Below are 25,773 nucleotides of genomic sequence, written 5' to 3'. Positions count from 1 at the left end.
TTGGGGGTTCAGGTGGCCAGGAGCTGGGGGGGCTTGCATAAGCTTAACCTCACAAGGCTGGTGGAGCAAATGGAGGAGGAGTTTAAGAGGTGGGACATGCTGCCGCCGTCTCTGGCGGGTAGGGTGCAGTCAGTCAAGATGACAGTGCTCCCGAGGTTTCTGTTCCTGTTCCAGTGCCTCCCCATCCTTATCCCGAAGGCCTTTTTCAGGCGGGTTAACAGGAGCATTACGGGATTTGTGTGGGCGCACGGGACCCCGAGGGTGAGAAGGGTGTTTCTGGAGCGGGGCAGGGATGGGGGGGTGAGGGGGGCTGGCGCTGCCCAACCTCTGTGGGTATTATTGGGCTGCCAACGCAGCGATGGTGCGGAAGTGGGTAATGGATGGGGAGGGGGCAGCATGGAAGAGGTGGAGATGGCATCCTGTGTGAGCACAAGCCTGGAAGCGCTGGTAACGGCGCCGTTGCCGCTCCCTCCAACGAGGTATACCATGAGCCCGGTGGTTGCAGCTACCCTCAAGATTTGGGGGCAATGGAGACGGCACAGGAGGTAGGTGGGGGCCTCGATGGGGTCCCCGATACGGGGGAACCACCGGTTTGTTCCGGGGAGAATTGATGGCGGGTTCCTGAGTTGGCACAGGGCAGGTGTCAGGAGGCTGGGGGACCTGTTCATAGATGGGAAGTTCGCGAGCCTGGGTGAGTTGGAAGGGAAGTTTGGGCTCCCCCGGGGAACAGCTTTAGGTACATGCAAGTAAGGGCGTTTGTCAGGCGGCAGGTGGCGGGGTTCCCTCTGCTGCTGCCACGTGGGGTTCAGGACAGAGTGCTCTCCGGGGTGTGGGTTGGAGAGGGGAGGATCTCGGAAGCGTACCAGGAGGTAGACGAGGCCTCGGTGGAGGAGCTGAAAGTTAAATGGGAGGAGGAGCTGGGTGAGGAGATTGAGGAGGGGACGTGGGCGGATGCCCTAGAAAGGGCGAACTCCTCCTCTTCTTGTGCGAGGCTTAGCCACATACAGTTTAAGGTGCTGCATAGGGCTCATATGATCGGGACAAGGATGAGCCGGCTCTTTGGGAGTGAGGACAGGTGTATTAGGTGCTCTGGGGGCCCAGCAAACCATGTCCATATGTTCTGGGCATGCCCAGCGCTGGGGGAATTTTGGAAGGGTGGAGCAAGGACGGTATCGAGGGTGGTAGGATCCAGGGTCAATCCAAGCTGGGGACTTGCAATATTTGGGGTTGCAGTGGAGCCGGGAGTGCAGGAGGCGAAAGAGGCCGGTGTTCTGGCCTTTGCGTCCCTAGTAGCCCGGCGAAGGATTCTTCTTCAGTGGAAGGATGCGAGACCCCCAAGCGTGGAGGCTTGGGTCAACGATATGGCGGGGTTTATTAAACTGGAGAAGGTGAAATTTGTCCTAAGGGGGTCAGTGCAGCGGTTTTTCAGGAGATGGCAACCATTCCTAGATCTCCTGGCAGAACGATAAAGTCAAAAGGTCAGCAGCAGCAGCAACCGGAGGGGGGGGGGTCTGTTTCTCTTTGTGTTTGTTTTGTGCTGAATCTTCGCTAACGGCGGGCGTTTATTTACTGTTTCTCTTTTGTATACATGGGGGGGGGGGGGGTTGTTCTTTGAATTTTCTGTTACTGTTTTCTTTTTTTTCTTTGTGAAAATTTGAATAAAAATTATTTTAAAAAATAAAAATTAATTGGCCACTCATGCTCCTCAGTTGGCAACCGGGCAGTGAGTTTGACCATTAGACTTCCCGTCTTGGACTTAATTTTGGTGGACGGAGGAAAGTGACAAAGTACTCATACGCCACCTTCCGCCTAATTAAATGCCCTCTCTGTCATCAAACACACCGTGTGAGAGGGCATAAAATATCCCACTTTGTTCCTATCAATATGCTGACTGGTATGACTATTGCAAAATGTATAATGAAGTTCAACGAGCCAGGTGACACTGGAGTATTCCTGAATGAAAATTATGAGTTTCATTTGTTTTGTAAGATTAATTTTCATACTCAATGTCTATATATTTACATTTAGAATATCAGCATACACGGGGCGTGATCCAATGGCCATGCTGTGCCCGAAAGGCATCTTGCTGCGGAGCAACGTGGTCAATAAAAGCCAGGAGTGCCTACTCACGGGATCTACCCGGTTTGCAACGCCTCACGAGATCCCACAAAATAGCGAAGTACCTGAAGCTTTGTCATTCATCACCTTTGCCTCAAGAGGCCTCGGGCAAACGTGGTTCGGGATTGGTCCCCACAAATGTGGATCAGACAGAACGGCACTCATGGGGGCCTCCCAGGGGATCGGAGGCTCCCAGCTGCAAGCTCTTTGGGCAGGGTGGTTGCCCTGGTACAGCTGGTGACACCTGGATACCCTGAAAGTGCCAACCTGGCTGCCTGGTGGTGTCAGCCTGGCACAGCCAAGGTGCCCAGGTGGCTCTGCCAGCTGGCATTGGTGTTCGCGCTTGGGGTCACTTCAAGGGCCTCAGCATCCCGATCTCTGGCTTCACTGGGGAGATCGGGCAAGCAGAACTCCTCAGTGTAGAAAACAGGGCTATGTGCAGCCTCAGCTTCCAGTTCCCTGCTGAGGCCTCTTATACAATGCAAGTCATGTTGTATAGCCATGTGTTTCTCGGCGATGTGAGCTATGGGACAATTAGTTGAATTGAGCCTTGGTTTTTATCTACACTAAAGCCCTGTTCACCTTCTCCAATAAAATTGTTGGCTGGTAGTAGAAACACAACTACTTCAGTTTATTAATCACCATTAAAAAATGCTGCCCTTTCAAGAATACATCCGTAGCTATATAACTTTATTTTAAATGGAAAAACGTCATTTTAAATTGTAATTAGGAACAGGAGGGGCTGCAGTTCCACAGGGACTTGTATGAGAGGCAGATGTAATTATTAGTTTTTGCTCAAATTCATCTTTGTGGAGAAATCTGGAGGACCACAAGGTGTTGGAGCTGGTCACTTGAGGCTCTGCTGCGCAAAACAATAAATTAGTTAATGAAAAACTCATTTCAATTATAATTGCACCAAGGAAATGATCTCAATACTATGCAATAGGATGGGTAAAGATATCAAGAGAATGGGCCGATTTAAAAAAAATTATTCCGAATACAAAAAGAATACAAACCCAAACTTTAAATAGTAAAAGTATACTATTGTGAACCCACCTCAATTTCTTTTCCAGGTGACAAGTGACTCTGGCTTACTGAGCCAGCTGAATTGTGGGAAATCTTCACTGGGCACTTGATGTCCTGCTGCAAAACCTCAAAATACTGCTTTACAAACCTGCAGTTTAACAAGATGGGTTTTAAACAGTAAACCCCGATGATGAAAACTCTGTAATATGCAGTGTGTAGAGGAGGAGAGGAAAATCAAGGACACTCACCTGTCAGCTTCTGCTTTCGTACCTATTGGGAACCTGGTATACAAAACAATGTTTTTGAGTTGAGATTCGTGGAACCAACATAGAAAATGTATAGACCTAAACTATTCAAATGCAATCACACTTCTGCAAGTTAAACATTCACAACTCTGACTTAGAATGCTCTGGGTTCAAGTACTATTACAGACATGAGAGCAGTCTCATCTGATACTTTAGTCAGCACTGAGATGCAATTTTCTACATGCAATGTGAAACCGAGAATTCATATGCCAGCTCAGGTGGATTTAAAAGAATCAATGGCTGTTTGAGGAAGAGCAAAGTTAGCTTCCTGGCGAACATTCTTTCCTCAAGCACCAAAAACTGATTCATTTCATTTCATTTTGGACAAATCAGCTCCTGCTAAAAAGAGCAGAATTTCAGAAATCGTGTATCTCAGAAATAGTCCATTAACGGTAAAACACTTTGAATGTCCCGATGTATCTTACATAATTAGCAACAACAAAATGTTTCTGAAGTGCTAATATAACCAAAATTATACTTCCGAAACATCAAATCTGGCAATTCTTTGTGACATTACTGTCCCTGAAACCCAAGGGATTGGGTTATATTTCTGGACAAAATAATAATTGCAATTCCCAACTGAATAATGTCATAATTTTAAATCATTTTAAAATGAATTAATTAGTCTAAATCACTAGTCTCTGCTACCATTTTAAATTGCTGCTTCGAGGTGGCTGGGAGCACATGCTCAGTTTATAGCTCTCCTTCATGTGGCATTGTGGGTAACGGTCTTTGCTCATTATATCACATACATCCTAAAATGTATAATTCCCTATGAGTGAATACATTGATTCCTCTATCATCTATATATTATAATTATTCCTAACAGATAGCTCCACAGAAGATGTACAAGGAAAATGTCACCATTTGGTTGATGGTATACCCCTGATGTTTCTTTTAATAATATGTTCACAACATTCATGAGTGAAGCAACCAATTTGGGTCAGCACTTTTAAAGTTGAAGCACAAAATGGTTCACTCCAAAACATTTATTTTCCATTCTCACAGCTTTCAATTTAGCCCTGTCCCATTCATAAAGGGATATCTTATGAGAAAAAGGTTTGACAGGTTGGGCCTGTATCCATTAGAATTTAGAAGAATGATCTGCTTGAAATAATTAATATTTTGCAGGAAAAGGGTGGGTGCTGAAAGGATGTTTCCCCTTTTGGGAGTGACTAGAACTAGGGGACACACTTCAAAAATAAGGGGTGTCCCATGTCAAACGGGATTGAGGAAAATCTTTCTCTCTCTGAGGTTATGGGTCTGTGGAATTCTCTTCAGCAGAGAGAGGTGGAGGCACCGTTATTGAATACTTTTTAAGCCAGAGTTAGATAGATTCTTGATCAACAAGAGATTCAACGTGTGTAGTGGGTAGGTAGGAGGGCGGAGTTGAGCTCGCAATCAGATCAGCCACGGAGTGGGATTTCCCAGCCTCGCGCGCTACCTAGATCGTCTGGTCCAGGTGAACGTCAGTGGCACAATGGATCGTACTGCTGCCTCACAGTTCCAGAGACCCAGGGTTCAATTCCGGCCTCCGGTGACAGTCTATGTGGAGTTTGCACTTTCTCCCCGTGTCTGCGTGGGTTTCCTCCGGGTGCTCAGGTTTTCTCCCACAGTCCAAAGAGTGGGGTGATATTTCCAGGGGCCGGTGCAGACTTGATGGGGCGAATGGCCTCCTTCTGCACTGTAGATTCTATGACTTTCGGCCCAGCTGTCGAATCCCCCAGGGCGGGCCCGCCAAGAGGCCGGAAAATCCCAGCCATGATCTTACAATATGACGGAGTAGGCTCAAAGGGCTGAATGAGATATTATTTCTCCTAATTAATATGTTCGTACTTCCTAATCCTGCTGCGCAGGAAATGTTTACTTACGGGATGTGAGTAACCAAGTGTTCATTTTCTTCCTCCGGTTTGGGGTCCTTCGTCATTCGTATCTTACCATAAAAGAGGGGGTCATCTGATGACTGATAAATTGTTAATTTGGAGGCATGAACTTGATCTGTTCCTTCCCACTCAAAAACGTATTCATCATTTGCTTCCTTAAAGAATTCAATAATTAAATATTCTTAGTGACATCATTTACTGTTACACAGTAGAGCTAAAGACCAGATGTAATGGTAACTTTAATTGCTGGTTAAATCTTTTACTTTTCTACCAAGCCAGAGTTCCAAGTATCCCTCCTCTGCAGTTTTGGGGCTGGATTCTTTGTTCCTGTGTCTAAGTGCTGACGCCAACGGAGGATTCGTGGTGTTTAACAGCAGAAGAATCGGTGCCACACCCGCACCGAATCCGCTACCGGTGAGGGGCTAGCACCGGGGCCACGTGAAACACCCGCGGAATGTGCAAAATACCCATGGAATGCGCGAAAAACTGGACAATCGCCGGGCCTGTCTTGGACATGTGCAGGGCTCACAAGCTGCAGCCGTGCGTACGCCTAACCCCCCACACATGCACCGATCACGTCGGAAAAGATGGCTCCGGGGACCGCCTATCCGTCAACCCCGAGCCCACAGCCCACCTGTTGCCCACCCCCAGTCCTGGCAGAAGCCCTTCAGATAGCGCCACGGCTCTTGGCGGAATATGGTGGTGCTGGACCCTGTCCGCACGTCCTCCCTATCTCTCTGCAGCCGCCATGCCAGCTCACGACCTCTGAGACCACACATGGCCAACACCGTTGGCAACTCGGCCCATCGGAGGTGGAAATTTGGAGGGGTGGAGCATCGTGACCCAGGGTCAAACCAGTGCCTGCCACAATTTCGGCATCGGGAGCCATTCTCCGCCTGATCACTATTGCCCCTTAATTGGAAAAAAAAAATTGGGTACTCTAAATTCCGCAACTTCCGGATGGCCCGACACCGGAGTGGTTCGCGCCATTCTTGGCGCCGGGCCATCGCGCCATGTGAGGGAGAATACTGCCCACGGTTTTAATTCCAGTCTTTGGTGACTGTGTGGCGTTAGCACTTGATCCCCGTGCTCTGATTTCCTCCCACAGTCCACAAATGTGCAGTTTAGGTGGATTGGCCATGGTCAATTATCCCTTAGTGTCCAAAGATGTTCAGGTTAGGATGGAGGAATAGGTCTAGGTAAAGTGTTGGTGCAGACTCGATGGGCCAAATGGCCTCTTCCTGCACTGTAGCAATTATATGGCTAATCAGGTGTAATCCCACCATTGAGGTGCTGTTCTTTAATTTGTTTTTTAACTCACTTAGCAGGATCTGATTTTTTTGCCCTCCTGACATAAACCACAACTGTTTCCTTTCCAATTTCAAAATATTTTGCATTTACCAGGTCACCCTTGAATTAGGGAAGTAAAACATCACGTCAATGGAATTCCCCTGATAATCCTGCACTCCAGGGGCGGGATTCTCAGACCCCCACGCCGGGTTGGTGGCTTCGCCCGGGGCCTGCATCAATCCCGCCCCCACCGTGTCCCGAATTCTCCGCCACCCGAGATTCAGCGGGGCGGGCATCGCACCGCGTCGGTCGGTGGCCCCCCGTGGCGATTCTCCGGCCCGCGATAGGCCGAAGTCCCGCCGCTCACAAGCTTCTCCTGCTGCCGGGAATCAAAACACCTACCTGACCGGCGGGATCAGGCGGGCAGGTACCGGGGTCCTGGGGGGGGGGGGGGGGGGGGGGGGGTGCGTGCCCCCACGGTTGCCTGGCCCGCGATCGGGGCCCACCAATCGGCGGGCGGGCCTGTGCTGTGGGGGCACTCTTTTTCTTCTGCCTTCACCACGGTCTTCACCATGGCAGAGGCGGAAGACACCCCCTCCCCTGCATATGCGCTAGGGATGACATCAGAGCCGCTGACGCTCCGGCGCATGCGCGGACTTACGCCGGCTGGCGCAGTCCTTTCGGCCCCGTCTGGCGTGGCGCCAAAGGCTGTTCATGACAGCCGCGCGGAGCGGGAACCACTCCGGCGTGGGCCTAGCCCCTCAATGTGAGGGCTTGGCCCCTAAAGGAGCGGAGACGTCCGCACCTTTGGGGTGGCCCGACGCCGGAGTGGTTCACGCAACTCCAACACGCCGGGTCCCCCCCGCCCCGACGGGTAGGGGAGAATCCCAGCCCAGGTTTTCTTCTTACTTATTCCACTACTTATCCTTTTCTTAAATTAATCCACGGGCTTCACTGGCAAGGCCAGCATTACTTGCCCATCTTTAATTGCCTGTCTACAGTGCCTCAGTTCTGTTTCTGTGAGAAATATGAGAATGACTAGAGCGAGGGTAGGTCCGACCAAGGACAGTAGCGGGAGATTGTGTATTGAGTCTGAAGAGATAGGAGAGGTCTTGAACGAGTATTTTTCTTCAGTATTTACAAACGAGGGGTGGCCATATTGTTGGAGAGGACAGTGCGAAACATACTGGTAAGCTCGAGGAGATACTTGTTAGGAAGGAAGATGTGTTGGGCGTTTTGAAAAACTTGAGGAAAGACAAGTCCCCCGGGCCTGACGGGATATATCCAAGGATTCTATTGGAAGCAAGAAATGAAATTGCAGAGCCGTTGGCAATGATCTTTTCGTCCTCACTGTCAACAGGGGTCGTACCAGGGGATTGGAGAGTGGCGAATGTCGTACCCCTGTTCAAAAAAGGGAATAGGGATAACCCTGGGAATTACAGGTCAGTTAGTCTTGCTTCGGTGATAGGCAAAGTAATGGAAAGGGTACTGAGGGATAGGATTTCTGAGCATCTGGAAAGACGCTGCTTGATTAGGGATAGTCAGCACGGATTTGTGAGGGGTAGGTCTTGCCTTACAAGTCTTATTGACTTCTTTGAGGAGGTGACCAAGCATCTGGATGAAGGTAAAGCAGTGGATGTAGTGTACATGGATTTTAGTAAGGCATTTGATAAGGTTCCCCATGGTAGGCTAATGCAGAAAGTAAGGAGGCATGGGATAGTGGGAAATTTGGCCAGTTGGATAACAAACTTGCTAACCGATAGAAGTCAGAGAGTGGTGGTGGATGGCAAATATTCAGCCTGGAGCACAGTTACCAGTGGCGTACCGCAGGGATCAGTTCTGGGTCCTCTGCTGTTTGTGATTTTCATTAATGACTTGGATGAGGGAGTTGAAGGGTGGGTCAGTAAATTTGCAGATGATACGAAGATTGGTGGAGTTGTGGATAGTGAGGAGGGCTGTTGTCGGCTTCAAAGAGACATAGATAGAATGCAGAGCTGGGCTGAGAAGTGGCAGATGGAGTTTAACCCTGACAAGTGTGAGGTTGTCCATTTTGGAAGGACAAATATGAATGCGGAATACAGGGTTAATGGTAGGGTTCTAGGCAATGTGGAGGAGCAGAGAGATCTTGGGGTCTATGTTCATAGATCTTTGAAAGTTGCCACTCAAGTGGATAGAGCTGTGAAGAAGGCCTATGGTGTGCAAGTGTTCATTAGCAGAGGGATTGAATTTAAGAGCTGTGAGGTGATGATACAGCTGTACAAAACCTTGATAAGGCCACATTTGGAGTACTGTGTGCAGTTCTGGTCACCTCATTTTAGCAAGGATGTGGAAGCTTTGGAAAAGGTGCAAAGGAGATTTACCAGGATGTTGCCTGGAATGGAGAGTAGGTCTTATGAGGAAAGGTTGAGGGTGCTAGGCCTTTTCTCATTAGAATGGAGAAGGATGAGGGGCGACTTGATACAGGTTTGTAAGATGATCAGGGGAATAGATAGAGTAGACAGTCAGAGACTTTTTCCCCGGGTGGAACAAACCATTACAAGGGGACATAAATTTAAGGTAAATGGTGGAAGATATCGGGGGGATGTCAGAGGTAGGTTCTTTACCCAGAGAGTAGTGGGGGCATGGAATGCACTGCCTGTGGAAGTAGTTGAGTCGGAAATGTTAGGGACCTTCAAGCGGCTATTGGATAGGTACATGGATTATGGTAGAATAATGGAGTGTAGATTAACTTGTTCTTAAGGGCAGCATGGTAGCATTGTGGATAGCACAATTGCTTCACAGCTCCAGGGTCCCAGGTTCGATTTTGGCTTGGGTCACTGTGTGGAGTCTGCACATCCTCCCCTTGTGTGCGTGGGTTTCCTCCGGGTGCTCCGGTTTCCTCCCACAGTCCAAAGCTGTGCAGGTTGGGTGGATTGGCCATGATAAATTGCCCTTGGTGTCCAAAATTCTATGATCTATGATTAACCTAGGACAAAAGTTCGGCACAACATCGTGGGCCGAAGGGCCTGTTCTGTGCTGTATTTCTCTATGTTCTATTGTCGTACAGCTCGAACTCACTGTCAATATAGACGGTCATCAATATTGAATACTGGTTTGTCAATTTATTATTCCTGCACTGAGAATCAGCCACTTAATTTTCTCACTAACTTACTGGAATTCCCAAAAACTTTACCCATTCTTATGGATGTAATGTACCAAACTGCTCAAGTTAAAAAACCGTGAGCTTTGGTGCAAGAAGTTCAAGACACTTCTCATATATTTGCTGAACAGGAGACACAAAACAATGGCCTCAGACTGTGCATCATAGGCTTCAGCTGCTCCCATGCTAAACTGAACTGTTTTGGATTATAATTAAACATAAAATCTAGTTAGTTAATCCCACAAATTTAACATGACTGCAAGTACATATCAAAGCTCAATTATTATTCAGCTATCATTACTCAATTTATTAAATCAAAATTATATGATCTTAACTTACACAACAGGTGAAATTTTCCCCAAAAATGGCAACCTGAGGTTTCTCTCATGTTTTCTCTCCAGATCTTCTGATACTTCTCAAAAAAAAGCAGCGAGCATATTTTGTGCTGTCACTCTGGTGGGGTGAGGCCTCATAGAGCCCGCAAGCCCAGCTCTAGAGAGATCGGGGTGTCCTTCTTGAAATGAAAGTGAAGGCCCTCTCGACCCCCAACCATCCCACCCAATGGGATTCCCTGGAGGATCCTCCCCAAGCACTGCCAACTTGTCACTATGAACCCAGCACTGCCAGGTTGGCACTGCAAAGGTGGCAGGGGCAGTATCATCTCCCTGACTACCGAGTGGCTGCACTGATCTCCTCTGGCCTACCCTGGCATGGTCATCTCAACTGCTGGAGAGCAGTAGTGATTCCCTGCAGGAACATTGGATGTCCCCGAAGGATATGGCGTATGTAAATGCATTCAAATTCATCCTAATCAGGTTCACGCCCTCGCTTGGCGTGAACCTGATTATGTCACTGGGAGGGAGGGTGGGGAAGATCTCATTCTGAGATCTTGTTGATCCAAATTCCATTATGGCCCTTTTACGAGCGTTAGCGGCCATATGGGGATTTGTGCCTGTGGCGAACGGGCCAGAAAAATCCCCCCAATATCTCAACTACCAGTGGGAAAAATCAAGCCAATCATATAGGCAGTCAACTAATAAAACTATTAACAAATCAAAACAATTCATAAGTGTGTCAACAAATATACTAAATAGTTAATCACTTTCTGGAATTGAACGCTTAAAATGAAGTTAAGTTAAACCCAAAATATAGCAAGTAGATCTTTCAGTACATTTACCCCAATACTGAGGCTGAACTTCACATTGTTCTGGCTTTACAAACTTCACTGAATGAGATCGGCAAGGTGGCGCAGTGGTCAGCACTTCTGCCTCACAGCGCAGAGGATCCGGGTTCGATCCCGGCCCCGGCTCACTGTCGTATGGTTTGCACTTTCTCCCCGTGTTTGCGTGGGTTTCACCCTCACAACCCAAATATGTGAAGGGTAGGTGAATTGGCCACACTAAAGTTCCCCTCAATTGAAAATTGGAAAAAAATTGGATACTTTAAATAAATAAAAAACAGACCCCACTGAATTGGTGCTATTCACAATAATCAGAGAAATAGGAATAAGCATTTTTACAAACCGCTCCATAAGAATGGTAGACGATGTTTTTAGTGATGTGGAGATGCCGGCGTTGGACTGGGGTGAGCACAGTAAGAAGTCTTACAACACCAGGTTAAAGTCCAACAGGTTTGTTTCAAACACGAGCTTTCGGAGCACGGCCCCTTCTTCATTCACCTGAAGAAGGAGCCGTGCTCCGAAAGCTCGTGTTTGAAACAAACCTGTTGGACTTTAACCTGGTGTTGTAAGGCTTCTTACGATGTTTTTAGTGACAGAAATAGTGCATTCCAAAATAAAGTGAAGAGGAGGGTCCCGCAACATCACACTGGCAAGGTTGGTGCGGCAACCTAAGTTTTTAAAGGCACCCTGATTTTAAAATATAAATATGGATACAACCCCCTCCACCCATCTACCAAAGGACCAACCACCCTCATCCTGGCACCTCCTTGACTGAACTCTACCCCCACCCCTCCAATAGAACAGCCCCCTAGGCACCACCCAGCCATGAACTCCCCCCCCCCCTCCTGAACTCTACCCCCACCCCCCCCAATAGAACAGCCCCCTAGGCACCACCCAGCCATGAACCCCCCCCCGGGGGGCTGAATAAACCCAAGATTATTTATGTCAGGCACAACGTGAATGGACAATTTAATGTATATGTGTGGGGACAGGAGACATTCAGGGTTAATGGGCTGGGCTGATCATGATATTTAAATTGCTACAAATGGGGTTCCAGACTAAGTTGGGATTTCCGTCACATCATTGGTGGGGAGGCACAATCGGTGGAGGAAATTCCCTCCCCCCGTGCAAAAGCCCTTTTGGGAACCCCACGCTATTCTCCACCTGGTCTGCTGTTCCCATTCCCCTGCAAGTGAATGTCAATTATACAAGCCATCCAAGTTGATCAACTATACATTTCGGATGTAATCAAGTGAACATTAGCAATTGACCATACAGAGCAAATACTTGCTTATAATCACCTCTCAATTCTTATAATGTTTATTTCCTTCCAATTTATAATTTGATTTTTGTAATAATAATAAATTATTTAATTTTGAATATGCTTAAAATTATTTTGAAAATTTTCACTTTCTTTTTTTTAATAAATTTAGAGTACCCAATTATTTTTTCCAATTAAGGGGCAATTTAGCGTGGCTAATCCACCTATCCTGCACATCTTTTGGGTTGTGGGGGCGAAACCCACGCAGACACGGGGAGAATGTGCAAACTCCACACGGACAGTGACCCAGGGCCGGGATTCGAACCCGGGTCCTCAGCGCCGTAGGCAACAATGCTAACCACTGTACCACCGTGCTGCCCCGAAAATTTTCACTTTCAGTAAATATTTATAGATGAATTAGAAGGAGGCATGCGACTATATAGTCTCACATTCCCAATGTAATAAATCACTGTAATTAGAAGCACTGTAATTGAAAGTTATATGGTGTCTGAACAAGTCCCACAAGATATCTCAAGAGGCCAAAAAACAGAGGTACTTACATGGGTTGGCCAGACAGCTGTTTGCAAGTCATCAGATTTGCTAGCTTTTTCCACCTTTGCATACTTTTCCACCTGGAGCAAGTGCCAAATTTGAAGTCAAAATTAATGAAGAGAAAACAGAGGAGCTTTTTCACTTTGTAAGTTTTACTGTAAGAAACCATTAAATGAGTCACTCTCCCACTGCCGCCATAAAAATAATAGATCTGTCACAATTTACTTAAAAAGCTGTTTTCAGAGCTGCGAAAACACCCAGAGAACCCCCAACCTGAATGCAAGTAAATTGCAACATTTATTGGGGCCTGCAAACAGCTGTCAAGTTCTAATATGCAAAAAGTCTGAACCCACAGGAAAACTGCAAAATTGAACATGGATTTTTCATCATTTCATAAGTCAAAGAATTGTTACATATTAATTAGCATTATATTATACATCAACATGGGTCTTAAATTAAAGGTGCTGTTGCCACACTGATATAATCTGTTGCCTAGATTCGATTGTGAGGTTAGATTGTGCTCAATTTTACAGCCACCAGATAAAAAATCTGCTACAATACTTCTATTATATGATGTTTGGAGAGTTTGGGAAGGTTGGCTCTGGAATACTAAACATAAGATAGTGAGGACTTGTTTTCTGATATCAGCACAGTTGTGAAGGAATATATATCTTTGGGGTTTTGTCAGCACCTGCGGTTGACTGGTGATTGTAACATTTAAGGTACAGAATGCACCACGGGTTGATGCATTCAATCCTGCGTCAGATCAAGGAGTAGAAATGTCGGGAGATATTAACAGCTCACATTATAAGTTCAACAGCATACCATGGTGAGCAGTGGCTGCTCAAACAGGTCTGGAGCTGGAGGAGACCCCAGAAGATTGCTAGCTTTATGCTGCTGGGGTCATGGGGGTTAAGAGAAGCCTGTCGCAGCCAACAGCTCAGTGAAGCTGAAGTGAACAGCAGCCATTGATTGGCTCCTTGAAGCGGAGAGTTGGGGCAAAGGAAGCCCATTTGTAATGGGATTCTGCTCAGAGCAGCTAGAGTTAGAATTGTACTGTTATTTAGATGCTGGATGTAGCCATACGAATCAAGTGCAGTCTTGGAAGAGACGTAACAACTGGGAGATGTGTAATCGGTGGCAGTCAGAGTTGGATTAGCTTTTGAGGGAAAACAGAGGCTAGATCTTAGAAAGGGAGGAGTTGAAATTCCTCAGGAGACAAGTTTTAAAGAATTTTGAGACTCAGTGCTTTCTGATGTCTGCATGGCTGAGAAAATTCAGGGTAGCTGTCCTGGTCATGTCTGCCATTTGCTGTGCAGTTTGTGATATGTTTGACCACAGTTTTCCAGTTAATCCATATTGACTTCATTAATTCTGGATGTTAAAGTATGAAACAGCTAGTGTTGACTGCTTTACTGACTTTTGAAGAGTAAATATCCTTTAATTTGTTTAAAACAGTGGAGTCTTGTGGCTTTGTTGGGTGGGTGTTCTGGCCTTTCTCGCCAGTGGGGTATTCCAGTATCTGCCAAAGACAACGTACCATGGTGGGATCCCCGGTGGCAGGACTGGCATGTCATTAAGGACCGAGAAAGGAACAAAACCAACATTGGTGAAGGAAATCGTTGAAATTAGAGCCCAATTAAATACAGAAAGAGAAGTGAGAGAAATAGTCAGTGCACAGAGAGAGTAAAAGGACACAGAAAGGAAATATCCATATGAAAATCTCAAATAATTTAATACCTGCAGGAGTGATTTGCCACAGTTAATGTTCTCTTTCTACAGCCCGTGGTTAAGTGATGTGCCAGGACAATACATCATACCATTAACATGGTCCTCACAACATGAATTACCATCTTTAAAATGCCAAATAAGAATTACTTTTATTCATGGTGAAAATCAAGCAATTTCATGGCAAATGATGAGGTGGTAATTCTCTCTGTTTTGTCAAGCCAATGGCAAATTGTCTAGCAGTGTGTAGTGAATCAGAACCCATGGTATGGCTCTTCTTTGCTTTGCCACTGTCAAGAAGTTTGAGACAATGAAAATTATGGAATCTGATAAATAGGAATTATTTTGGGAGACAGAGTAACTGAGGTTTTTGATATGCTGATTAGCTTAGCAACACTGTAAACAGACATTTACCTGAGCAAAATGCATAACAATAGGGCTGGGAATTTTAGGAATTAAAGCATGAATGGCAAAAGTTCAAGAGATGATGAGGGTGAATTTCACATTTATATTCTGAAAGGGCGAGTTCATGTAAGAAATGCAATTAAGAAGGACCTCTTAGACAAGTAATTCAGTTAACAAAAGATCAAAATGAAAGCAGTATATCAGTGACAGAGTTCATCCTACATACTGAGGTGAGGTGAGCTGAGCAGAGTTGGTCTAACATCACAACCACACACAGCAGGAAGCTGTGTTCACTCCAAACAAGCCATTGTCTGGAATCCTGTTGTTACTGTAAACCTGAAGCAATTCCCAAGAGAGATATCAGCGTTGAGTGTGGTAACTATTGCTGAATTTTGCTTGTGGTATTAAAACTTATGGGATGTTGTTTGGGAAGGTTTCGCTGAGTTTAGGAAAATAGAGGGATTTGAAACGGGGTCAATTTAGTGATTTGTATGTAGCCATTATTTTAGTTAAGTGTATGTTCTTTCATTGCCGTTCTTGTGTGTTTTGCGGTTTAATAGACATTCATTTTGCTTAATTATTGCAACAAGGCTTGGAACTTTCCTTACTGGTCTTCATATCTTTTCTCAGATTATAGAAAATTGAAAAAAAAATACAGTTAGGAACCTGCATTCCACGTTTCCCTCTGGGATTTGAAATACCCTAGCATTTAACATCAGCTGGGTTCTTAAAATCACAAACGACTGTTTTGTAGTTATTTTAAAACACACTATTAAATGATAGGTACCAGCAATTATTTTCCAGCAATTTCTGGGAAATTATCAAACAACATGGATGAACTCCAAAGAAAGTGCACTTACATCAATTTCAGATGGCACAGTAAGCTGGCAAGGATTTTGCTTCCACATATCAACACACTTGCAAAGAGGGAAAGAAAATAATGTTAGAACCTTGTGCAATAGAAAACAATGAACGAATACAAACACTTGTGTGGAAAAATAAAAATTGAACATACACTTCCAGCTCTTGAAATTTTAAGGTCAATGGGTGGTACTGGCTTTCTTTCCTTTCTTTTTTGTAGATAATCAAACAGTTTAAGATGAGGTGGTGCTGTGAATTGGGCTATCTCCTGCTGTCTATTCAATGCTGGCCGGGAGTACCGCTTCATACACCTATTGAAGGTAGCCACAATCGGCAAGTTAGAATTACACAAATTAATAACCAGTAAACATAGTTGAAAGAAGTATTACATACAGTGAGAAATATAGACTATTGCATTGGCAGAAACTTCATGTTAATTTGCACAAATCATCAAGAGCAAAAAGACTTGGTTATCTTTCTCTGACCACCTCCTCACTTGATGCAAATATTTAGCTTTATTGGGTTTGGATTGGTTGTGGATCATTAATAAAAAAATAGATATGTATTTATTTATAAAATTCAATATTTCTCTCATACCAAGTAGAATGATTGCATAGTTAATTTCAAAAGGTGCTAAGGTTAAAAGAATATACTTTCATAGGCAGACAGCTTTCATTAAAAGGTTTTGAATAGAACATCAAAATAAATCTTTCCCACATGATTGATAACACCCACCTTTTCATTGGTCTAGTATTCATCTTTTGTTTGTTATAGACAAGTCTGTTGGTTGTGCACGTTACAATGAAGGAAGGGTCTAGGCAAAGGGGCTCTGCTGTATGGAGCACCAGCTGGCTCTCAAGGACAAGCTTATCATCCTGTATCATGAAAAAAAAATCAAACTTAAATAAAATAGCTGTACCTATATTGTTTTAACACAACAAATTCCCTGGAAAATATCAAGTTGGATAGTTAAACTTGGCTACTGTGAACAAGTTTTGTTTTCTTCATTTACGGGATGTGGGCGTTTCTGGTTAGGCCAGCATGTATGGCCTATTCCTAGTTGCCCTTTGGAAGGTGGTGGTGAGCTGCCTTCTTGAACCGCTGCAGTCCTTGAGGTGCAGGTACACCCACTGTGCTGTTAAGGAGGGAGTTCCAGGATGTTGCCCCAGTGATAGTGAAGGAGCGACGATATATTTCCAAGTCAGGGTGGTGAGTGACTTGAAGGAGAACCTCCGGGTGGTGGGGTTCCCATGTATCTGCTGCTCTTGTCCTTCTAGATGGTAGTGGTCATGGGGTTGGAAGGTGTTGTCTAAGGAACATTGGGTGAGTTATTGCAGTGCATCTTGTAGATTGTACACATGGCAGCCACTGTTCGTCAGTGGTGGAGGGTTTGAAGGTTTGTGGAAGGGGGAGCAATTATGCAGGCTGCATAATGACCTGGATGGTGTTGATCTTCTTGAGTGTTGTTGCGGCTGCACTTATCCAGGCAAGTGGAGAGTATTCCACTGCATTCCTGACTTGGGCATTGTAGATGGTGGACAGGTTTTGGAGCGTCAGGAAGTGAGTTTCTTGCCATAGAATTCCTGGTCTTTGACTTCTCTGGCAGCCACAGTATTAACGTGGTTAGTCCAGTTCAGTTTCTGATCAATGGTAACCTGCAGGCTGTTGATTCTCGGGGATTCAGCGATGGTAGTGCCACTGAATGTCAAGGGGTGGTGGTTAGATCCTCTTGTAGGATCTTGCCTGGCACTTGTGAGGCGTGAATGTTACTTTATAATCTGAAGTGTGTCTGAGAAAGTGTTTGGTGATTTTGTTCCATGGACTTTAGCAGTGATAATTGTATAAAAAAGCTTTCAAAATGAATATTTCTATTAAATATATTTACCACTGCACAGGAATCATATGAGTTAGATGCTGCAAGATTTACCTGTGTCCATTTGTGGTTGTCGCTTGTTATTGCATGTACATCACATATCAAGGTCTGTAGGAAAAGATAAAGATTGGTATAGCAGAACAACCATATTTTACAGGTTAGGAAATTGTACACGTTCAAGATGACTTTGAGCAGGCAAGTTGAGCACAATACCAATATCTACAGAAAAGAAAGCATGATAAAATTATGCTATCACCTTAAATCAAGTTAACAAACAATTATAATTATTATCTTTATAATAATCTTTATTGTCACAAGTAAGCTTATATTAACACTGCAATGAAGTTACTGTGAAAAACGCCTAGTCACCATATTCCAGGGCAGCACGGTAGCATTGTGGTTAGCACAATTGCTCCACAGCTCCAGGGTCCCAAGTACGATTCCCGGCTTGGGTCACTGTCTGTGTGGAATCTGCACGTTCTCCCCGTGTGTGCGTGGGTTTCCTCCGGGTGCTCCGGTTTCCTCCCACAGTCCAAAGATGTGCAGGTTAGGTGGATTGGCCATGCTAAATTGCCATTAGTGTCCAAAATTGCCCTTAGTGTTGGGTAGGGTTACTGGGTTATGGAGATAGGGTGGAGGTGTGGGCTTGGATAGGGTGATCTATCCAAGAGCCTGTGCAGACTCAATGGGCCGAACGGCCTTCTTCCGCACTGTAAATTCTATGATTCTGGCGCCTGTTCCAGTACATGGAAGAATTCAGAATGTCCAAATTACCTAACATCGTGTCTTTCGGGCTTTTGGGATGGAACCAGAGCACCCGGAGGAAACCCACGCAGGCACGAGGAGAAGTGCAGACTCCACACAGATAGTGACCCAAGCCGGGAATCGAACCTGGGAACCTAGATCTGTGTAGCAACAGTGCTAACCACTGTGCTACCATGATGCCATAAACTACACTAACTTAAACAGTTTAAGCTTTGGCTGATTTTGACCTACAGTTTGGCTTGAGAAAAATACATAAACTGTCATTATCCTAAGTTTCTGTTCGTGAGTGTATTTTATTCGGTCAGCAATCACTTACATCTGCATTATGTCATGTGACTGCAAAGACCAAATAAGAATATTACAAATTCTGGCATGCTGGCACAGAATTACATTTTGACTGGACGGAGCACTTCATTATGAAAAAATGAAGTAGGAAAAGTAGACCAATCGCCTCCTCAAGCTTGTTCCACCAATCTATAAGATCATGGCTTATGTGATTGTAACCTCAACTCCACAGTCTCACCTACCCACGATAATATTTCACCCCCTTGCTTACCCACCTACCCATGATAATCTTTTACCCCATTGCTTGTCAAGATCTATCTCCCTCTCCCTTCAAGATGTTCAAAAACTCTGCTTCCACCACCTTATGAGGAAGATTTCCAAAGACTCACAACTCTCTAAAACAATTCTCGTCACCTTTGTCTTAAATAGACAATCCCTTATTTTTAAACAGTGACCCCTAGTTCCAAATTCTCCCACAAGAGGAAATATTTCCACATACACCCTATCAGAACCACTCAGGATCTTAGTCCCCTCTTACTCTTCTAAATCCCAGCGGATACAAACCTTGACTGTCCAATCTTTCTTCATAAGACAACCATCCCATTAGAGATATCAGTCTAATAAACCTTCTTAAGCTGCTTCCAGTGCATTTACATGCTCCATTAAATGAGATCAATACTGTACACGCTACTCCAAATGTGGTCTCACCAATGCCCTGTATAACTGAAGCATAACTTCTCTACTTCTGTATTCCGCACAATAAACAATAACATTCTATTAGCTTTCCTAATCATTTTGCTGTACCTGCATACTAACCTTTATGATTATACACAAGGACACCCAGTTCCATCCACATCTGAGCTCTGAATATCTCACCATTTAGATAACAGCCAGGATTCCCAATTTGGGAGACTATGTTCTCCCTATTCCAGGGATCCCTCTGGGCGCTCGTCTATTACAAGGGTCTCGTTGGGGGTGCGGGGATGCCCAGGCAATCCAGGGGTTGGGGGCTGCTGTGTGGTGTGGGGGTGGGGGCGTCAAGGCTGCTTTACGGTGCGGGTGGCCTCAGATGGTTGCTACAATTTCTACAATCATGGCTCTGGCGCAGTGGATCCTTGATAATAGCTGTTGACATATTTCCTATGCTAGATGTCAAGTTTTTAAAAATAAATTTAGATTACCCAATTATTTTTTCCAATTAAGGGGCAATTTAGTGTGGCCAATCCACCTACTCTGCACATTTTTTGGGTTGTGGGGGCGAAACCCACGCAGACACGGGGAGAATGTGCAAACTCCACAGGGACAGTGACCCAGAGCCGGGATCGAACCTGGGACCTCAGCGCCATGAGGCAGCTGTGCTAACCACTAGGCCACCGTGCTGCCCACCAGATGTCAAGTTAACTGGTCTGTTGTCTCCCTCCTTTTTCGAATAAAGGAGTTAGATTAGCTATTTTCAGTTTAATGGAACCTTCCCTGAATCAATGGGATTTTTGAAAACGAAAACAAACACATCAACTATCTCTCTAGCCACCACCTTCTCCACCTGAAATGAAAAAATGAAATGAAAATCGCTTATTGTCACAAGTAGGCTTCAATGAAGTTACTGTGAAAAGCCCCTAGTCGCCACATTCCTGCGCCTGTTTGGGGAGGCTGGTACAGGAATTGAACCGTGCTGCTGGCTTGCCTTGGTCTGCTTTCAAAGCCAGCGATTTAGCCCTGTGCTAAACCAGCCCCATTACCTGGAAGCGTACTCTTTTGCTGACCATTACCGCTACCCCTCGAGCCCTTCCGTCAAATCCAGAGCGAAACACCTGACTAACCCAGCCCTTTTTAAGTCTCACCTGGTCCTTCACCCTCAAGTGAGTCTCCTGCACCATTGCTACATCAGCTTTCAAACTTTTAAGATGCGCAAGCAGGAAGGTGGACACACAAATCCCGTACCAGCCTCCCCGGACAGGCGCCGGAATGTGGCGACTAGGGGCTTTTCACAGTAACTTCATTGAAGCCTACTCGTGACAATAAGCGATTTTCATTTCATTTCATTTCATTTTTTTCACAAAGCCATCATCTTTAGTTCTACATCCTGAAATAGCCCCTACACACTATGCTATGGATTGATACTTGAAAAACGGTTGCTGGGTGGGGCACTGGAGATTCAGTGGCATTCCAGCATAAACGATGCCTTCTGCACAGACAAAAGAAAATTGATAGTTTGGATTTCAGGGCCTATTTTGGTAAGATATGATTCTAACCTCATTAAAAGTAAGCTGTGTATGTGATGACAGTGGGGGTGAAGTAAGGGAGGGAGAATATAAGATTTAACATCAGACACAATTTATTACCTGCATTGTGGGCCGAAGTAATATGTGCCTGCTTTGGTACGTAGGTGTTTTCACGTGACCAGACTGACGATAATCTCGTACTTCAGCTACAACACATCCACAGTGAAAAATATTCACCTAACAGGAAAACAAAATTTGAATTGAACAAACATAGTCAACATTGATTGTCTGATCAAGTGACTAAATCAATGCATGGATGTTGCAGGAGAAATAATGGTGAGGCTATCAGATCTGACCCTTATGGAGGAATAAATTGGACAGCAATTTCTGCCAACTGCACATGTAGGGCAGGATTTTCCCACCAACCTGCTGTGTTTTTGTCTGCAGTGGAGATGGCCCGCCAGCGGGATCTACTGGTCCCGCCGTTGTCAATGGGATTTCCCGTTGCCCCCTTGTTGCTGAGAAACCCATGCCGGCATGGGATTGGAATTTCCCGCCAGCATGAACAGCTGGTAATTTCCGCCCATGCAGTCAAACAGAGAAATCAGGAAGATGTTTTCTGAGTTGCCCAGCTCCCCCAGAAGCTACACTATACCAGTGTCTCACCAAGAGACACAGCATTCAAACACAGGAATGGTGTTTAGTTGTAGTACTTATATTACTGTTACTATGAAACACACCTCTAAATGTCAGGGCTTGCCCTGTCAAGTGTAAGCCCATTTTTAAAGGTGTGATATCTTCATTATTGCCAAACAACAGTTATGGCATTGAAAATTACCATTTCAAGGTATGAAAGTCTCTTTCCTTCAGATCTTAATGATTGATGGAATTTAAAAAAAATATTCTTTGACTCAGCTCTCCTTCAATACCATCTTTCTATCATTCTCTTTAGTTAATTTTCACTACATGATTTGGAATCAAATTAGCTATGATACCTTACTATTCCTGCTTCACATACTACGTGCCATAAGTAAAAATTATTTAATCCGATTGGCTGATGAGATGGCTCACTGTGTGTTTGTGTGTGGGGGTGGGGGCATGGGTGGGCAGAGGCTGCGTGACGGCTGACCTACCAGTGGGCTGGTTGCACGAGTGTGTTTCTGTGCCTGCCCCACCACCTCTCTCTACAGAATTCAACGGCTTAACCCTGGTGGTCCCCCAACGCTCACCTCAAAACCTGGGTCCAGTGTTGCAAAACCCCCCAATCGTCTGAGTGCATTACCAACTATGGCCACCAGGCCCACTGGCGCAGTTGGCACTGGAAAGTTACCAGCCTCCAATTGGCAGCAGCTCTCTTAGGCGACACATCCAATTCTGGAGCAGCAATAGTCCCACCTCAGGTCTATTAAATGCCAATCAGCCATTTGATGGCTGCATGGGAGCTGTTCTTCTCCAAGGCAACACCCGCACCCCCCAATACTACGTTGTAAATTATTATAGAAACATTGAATTTTACCATGGGAACATTTACAGGAAATGAAGTAAAAGTTAAAATAACAGAAATAAAAAATCTGCTAATTATCCATTTCCTAATGCCAGTATAACCCAGTTACTGCAATGAGTTGATAAGTTTGCCATATTTTTGGTTATTCACATTTTGCAAATTTTGTCAAGAGTATTTGCAAAGTTGGGTCTACATTGTCCAAGGAACATAAAAGCTGCTATTGATTTCACACCTAAAGTAGGGAGTACATGGGCCGGAATTCTCTGGTTGTTCACTAGCAGCAGGATTCTCTGGTCCCGCCAGCAGCGCAATCCCGCCCACAGGTTTCTCAGTGGGGTACCTCGGTCAGCTCCTGTTCTCCGACTTTGACCCATCAAAAACTCAGGGAATGAACCAATAGGCTCATTTAAATATGCATGTGCCAGATTCTCCTGGCGTGCGGATATTCAGGCTTCCCCAGCGAGGCCTGGACCGGGCCCCATTTGATACAAATGTGGACCAGGTGTAACGGCATCTGGGGGGTTTTCCAGGCCATTGGAAACCACTGGCTCTCTCTCTCTGGCACCCAGGCACCTTGGCAGTGCTAAGCTGGCAGGGACACTGTCAGGGTGCCTCGAGGTGGTACCAAGGGTCGGGGCCTGATGGGGCCATGCTCATAAAAGGGGGTCTGAAAGGGGGATATGAGGGGACCTCAAATGTTAGGGGTCCAAAAAAGGAGAGGGGGCAAATAGGGGGGTGGGGAGGAGTGATCCCATAGCGAGGTGTCCTCACTTGGGCAGGGATGTGGGGCAATGCCCATGTGTGTGGGAGGTGACATTGCCAACGGGTGGGGGTGTAGGTGGCCCTCATGCTCATTTAGAGATTGGGGCACACTTTCAAAATGGCAGCCGGATATCTGAGGAGCTGGTCTCGCCGGCGAGTCCAGCTCCATATTGCTGAATACATTTCGAACTGTGGGCTAGACCGAGGAGAAACTCCAAAAAAATGTCTACGGGTGCGATTTAATGGCCACGTTGCACTTGAGCGAGAGCGCAACAAGGCCGCGCAACAAGGCTGAGATTGCGGAAAAGGTCAAAATCGAGATCTAACCGGCCCGCTCCCGTTGGCGAAATCAGGATCCCGCATTGCAAGAAACCAATAATCACCACTTTCAGGCCAATCTCCATACAATTAACAGGAACAATCCCCCGCATCTAATGGCTTGTCATGATCTAATCACCTCCCCAGCAAGTGGTCATGCAGGCAGCGATTATTACAAACAAAATTTTTTTGTTTTAAAAACAAGATTTAAAAACAAATGGCTGCTGCAGAGATTCGAGGAGCCAACTTTGCTCGCAGGCAATGAGCCATGGGGTTTCTGGGGCCGCCACTTTGAGGGAGGATCGTCTGGGCTTTGGTGGATGGGGGAGGGGTGGCAGTCTCAGCCACCATGGGTCTGCCATGCCACCTCCTGAGTCATGTGTTCCCGTTATGGAGGCAACCCTGTCTGTTCCTCCAACCACCCATAACTCCCACTGACCACGGAGGCACCTGGCTGTGCGGCTGAAGGCTACTGCTGAAGGGAATTGGCAATCGTAGTTAAGTGAGCACCTCACAGCTCCCAAGTTGAATTAAGTGGCTAGGCGTGCCATGTAGCATGTAGGGATTATTGCCTAGCATCCCAATCAGACTGTGATGCCTGGACACTGTGCCTGAGCACTATAGGAAGCAACACCATGGAGCAGCGGCCAATATCCGAACTTCCAGAGGCTGGTTCCCAGTACCGGTGACATCTCCACAACCAGAGGGTGGATGTGTGCACTGGTGAAGGGGCCAGCGCGCGGTACAGGTAACGTTGCGTACGGGTGTTTAGGGTCGACGATGTGGGGTCCGGTGACCAGAGACCCCGCTGAGGCTGGGGGGGTGCTTGGTCTGGGCATGTTGGATGGCAGGGGATGTGGGGGGTGAACGAGGGTCCCAGGGAAAACAATGCTAGTCACCAGTCTCACAACCTCTCCAATTCCTTACAGATATTACATGATATTTTGGACCCTGCGGAGGCTGCTCTCGCTGTGCTGCTGGCAGGCCAGGTGGCCAGACGCTGGAGAAGGCAGCGGCAGCAGTGTCGACAGAGGCTCGAGGCTGTGGCCCATGTGCAGGGCCCTGCCCCACACCCTGAGGACCTGGCCACCTAGCAGGCCAGGGAGGGATCCAGAGGGGGAGGCTGTGACAGCCCAAAGTGTACAGGTGCCACCGGTCTTTCAAATAGATGATGACCAGCGTGTGCCGCAGGAGGCTCCGCCTCAACAAGGGACAGTGTGCCACGTCATTGTGAACGTGGCACCACGTGGAGTAGGAGGATACCCGTTCCCAGTGGCCATCAAGGTCCCCGCAGCCCTGAACCTTTATGCCTCGGGATCATTCCAGGGCTCGAGCAGGGACTTGTGTGGCGACTCACAAGCTACAGCCCACAAGTGCATCCTTAAGGATCTGTGTTTGCCTGGGCAGCGAATTATATAGAGATCTGGACCAGGCCCAAGATGCCCAGGCAGCAGGATTCTCCGCCATCACCGAGATGCCCCGGGCCCAGAGGGTTATAGATGGCATGCATGTTGAACTGCATACACCGGGCCATCAGGGAATGCCCTACATCAACAGGAAGGAGTTACACTCCCCAAACATGCAGATCATATGTGAGCACCACCGGAAGATCATGTATGTGTGTGCACGCTTCCCAGGGAATGTGCATGGTAGCTACATTCTGGGCAGGGGCATCCCCGGCCTCTTCCGAGGACTACCCCAGGATAGCCAGTTGGCTCCTGGGGGATAAGAGGTACCCACTGAGGACCTGGCTAATGACGTCAGTATGGAGGCCGGTGACCGATGGGGAGACCCAATACAATGAGGCCCGTGTGGCCACCCGGGCTATCATTGAGCGGTGCGCCAGAGTTGTCTAAATGCAATTCCGATGACTCAACCGCTCTGGTGGTGCACTGTAACACACTCCCCAGAGGGTCGCCCGCTTTGTGGTGGTCTGCTGTGCCCTCCACAACCTGGCACTGCAGCGGGGTGAAGTGTTGTAGGGGGAGAAACATGTGGCCACCTCCGAGGCAGCGCCCGACCAGGAAGGACCGGAGGACGAACCCTGGGGAGGAACCGCAGGTTCACCCATTGTGCTGTTTGGGAGGGAGTTCCAGGATTTCTCCCCAGCAATAGTGAAGGAACGGTGATATATTTAAAAGTTGGGGTGGTGAATAACTTGGGAGGGAACGTCCAGGTGGGGGGTTCCCAGGTATCTGCTGCTCTTGTCTTTCTAGACGGTAGTGGTCTTGGCTTTGGAAGGTGTTGTCTAAGGAACCTTGGTGAGTTACTGCAATGTATCTTGTAGATGGTACAC

The 25,773-nt window shown here is 46.4% G+C and overlaps 1 protein-coding gene across 11 annotated transcripts in view; it reads right to left on the bottom strand.

The window, feature by feature from the left end:
• Positions 1 to 25,773, bottom strand: part of supt20 (SPT20 homolog, SAGA complex component) — a 101,234-nt gene that overhangs the window by 58,280 nt on the left and 17,181 nt on the right. For 10 of the 11 annotated variants that reach the window (XM_038818434.1, XM_038818437.1, XM_038818435.1 and 7 more), the window contains 9 exons: positions 21,014 to 21,130; positions 17,676 to 17,729; positions 16,484 to 16,623; positions 15,903 to 16,059; positions 15,748 to 15,804; positions 12,763 to 12,834; positions 5,321 to 5,487; positions 3,393 to 3,425; positions 3,175 to 3,292 (listed from right to left, as the gene is read on the bottom strand). In XM_038818434.1, the coding sequence (XP_038674362.1) occupies positions 3,175 to 3,292; positions 3,393 to 3,425; positions 5,321 to 5,487; positions 12,763 to 12,834; positions 15,748 to 15,804; positions 15,903 to 16,059; positions 16,484 to 16,623; positions 17,676 to 17,729; positions 21,014 to 21,130 (915 nt within the window). The remainder of the gene's footprint in view (positions 1 to 3,174; positions 3,293 to 3,392; positions 3,426 to 5,320; positions 5,488 to 12,762; positions 12,835 to 15,747; positions 15,805 to 15,902; positions 16,060 to 16,483; positions 16,624 to 17,675; positions 17,730 to 21,013; positions 21,131 to 25,773) is intronic. The other variant, XM_038818436.1, reaches the window with a different exon arrangement.

This window comes from Scyliorhinus canicula, chromosome 14, assembly GCF_902713615.1.
Source record: "Scyliorhinus canicula chromosome 14, sScyCan1.1, whole genome shotgun sequence".
Classification (NCBI taxonomy): Eukaryota; Metazoa; Chordata; class Chondrichthyes; order Carcharhiniformes; family Scyliorhinidae; genus Scyliorhinus; species Scyliorhinus canicula.
Note: the sequence above shows the minus strand (reverse complement) of the source record. Positions and strands in the feature narration are given on the sequence as shown.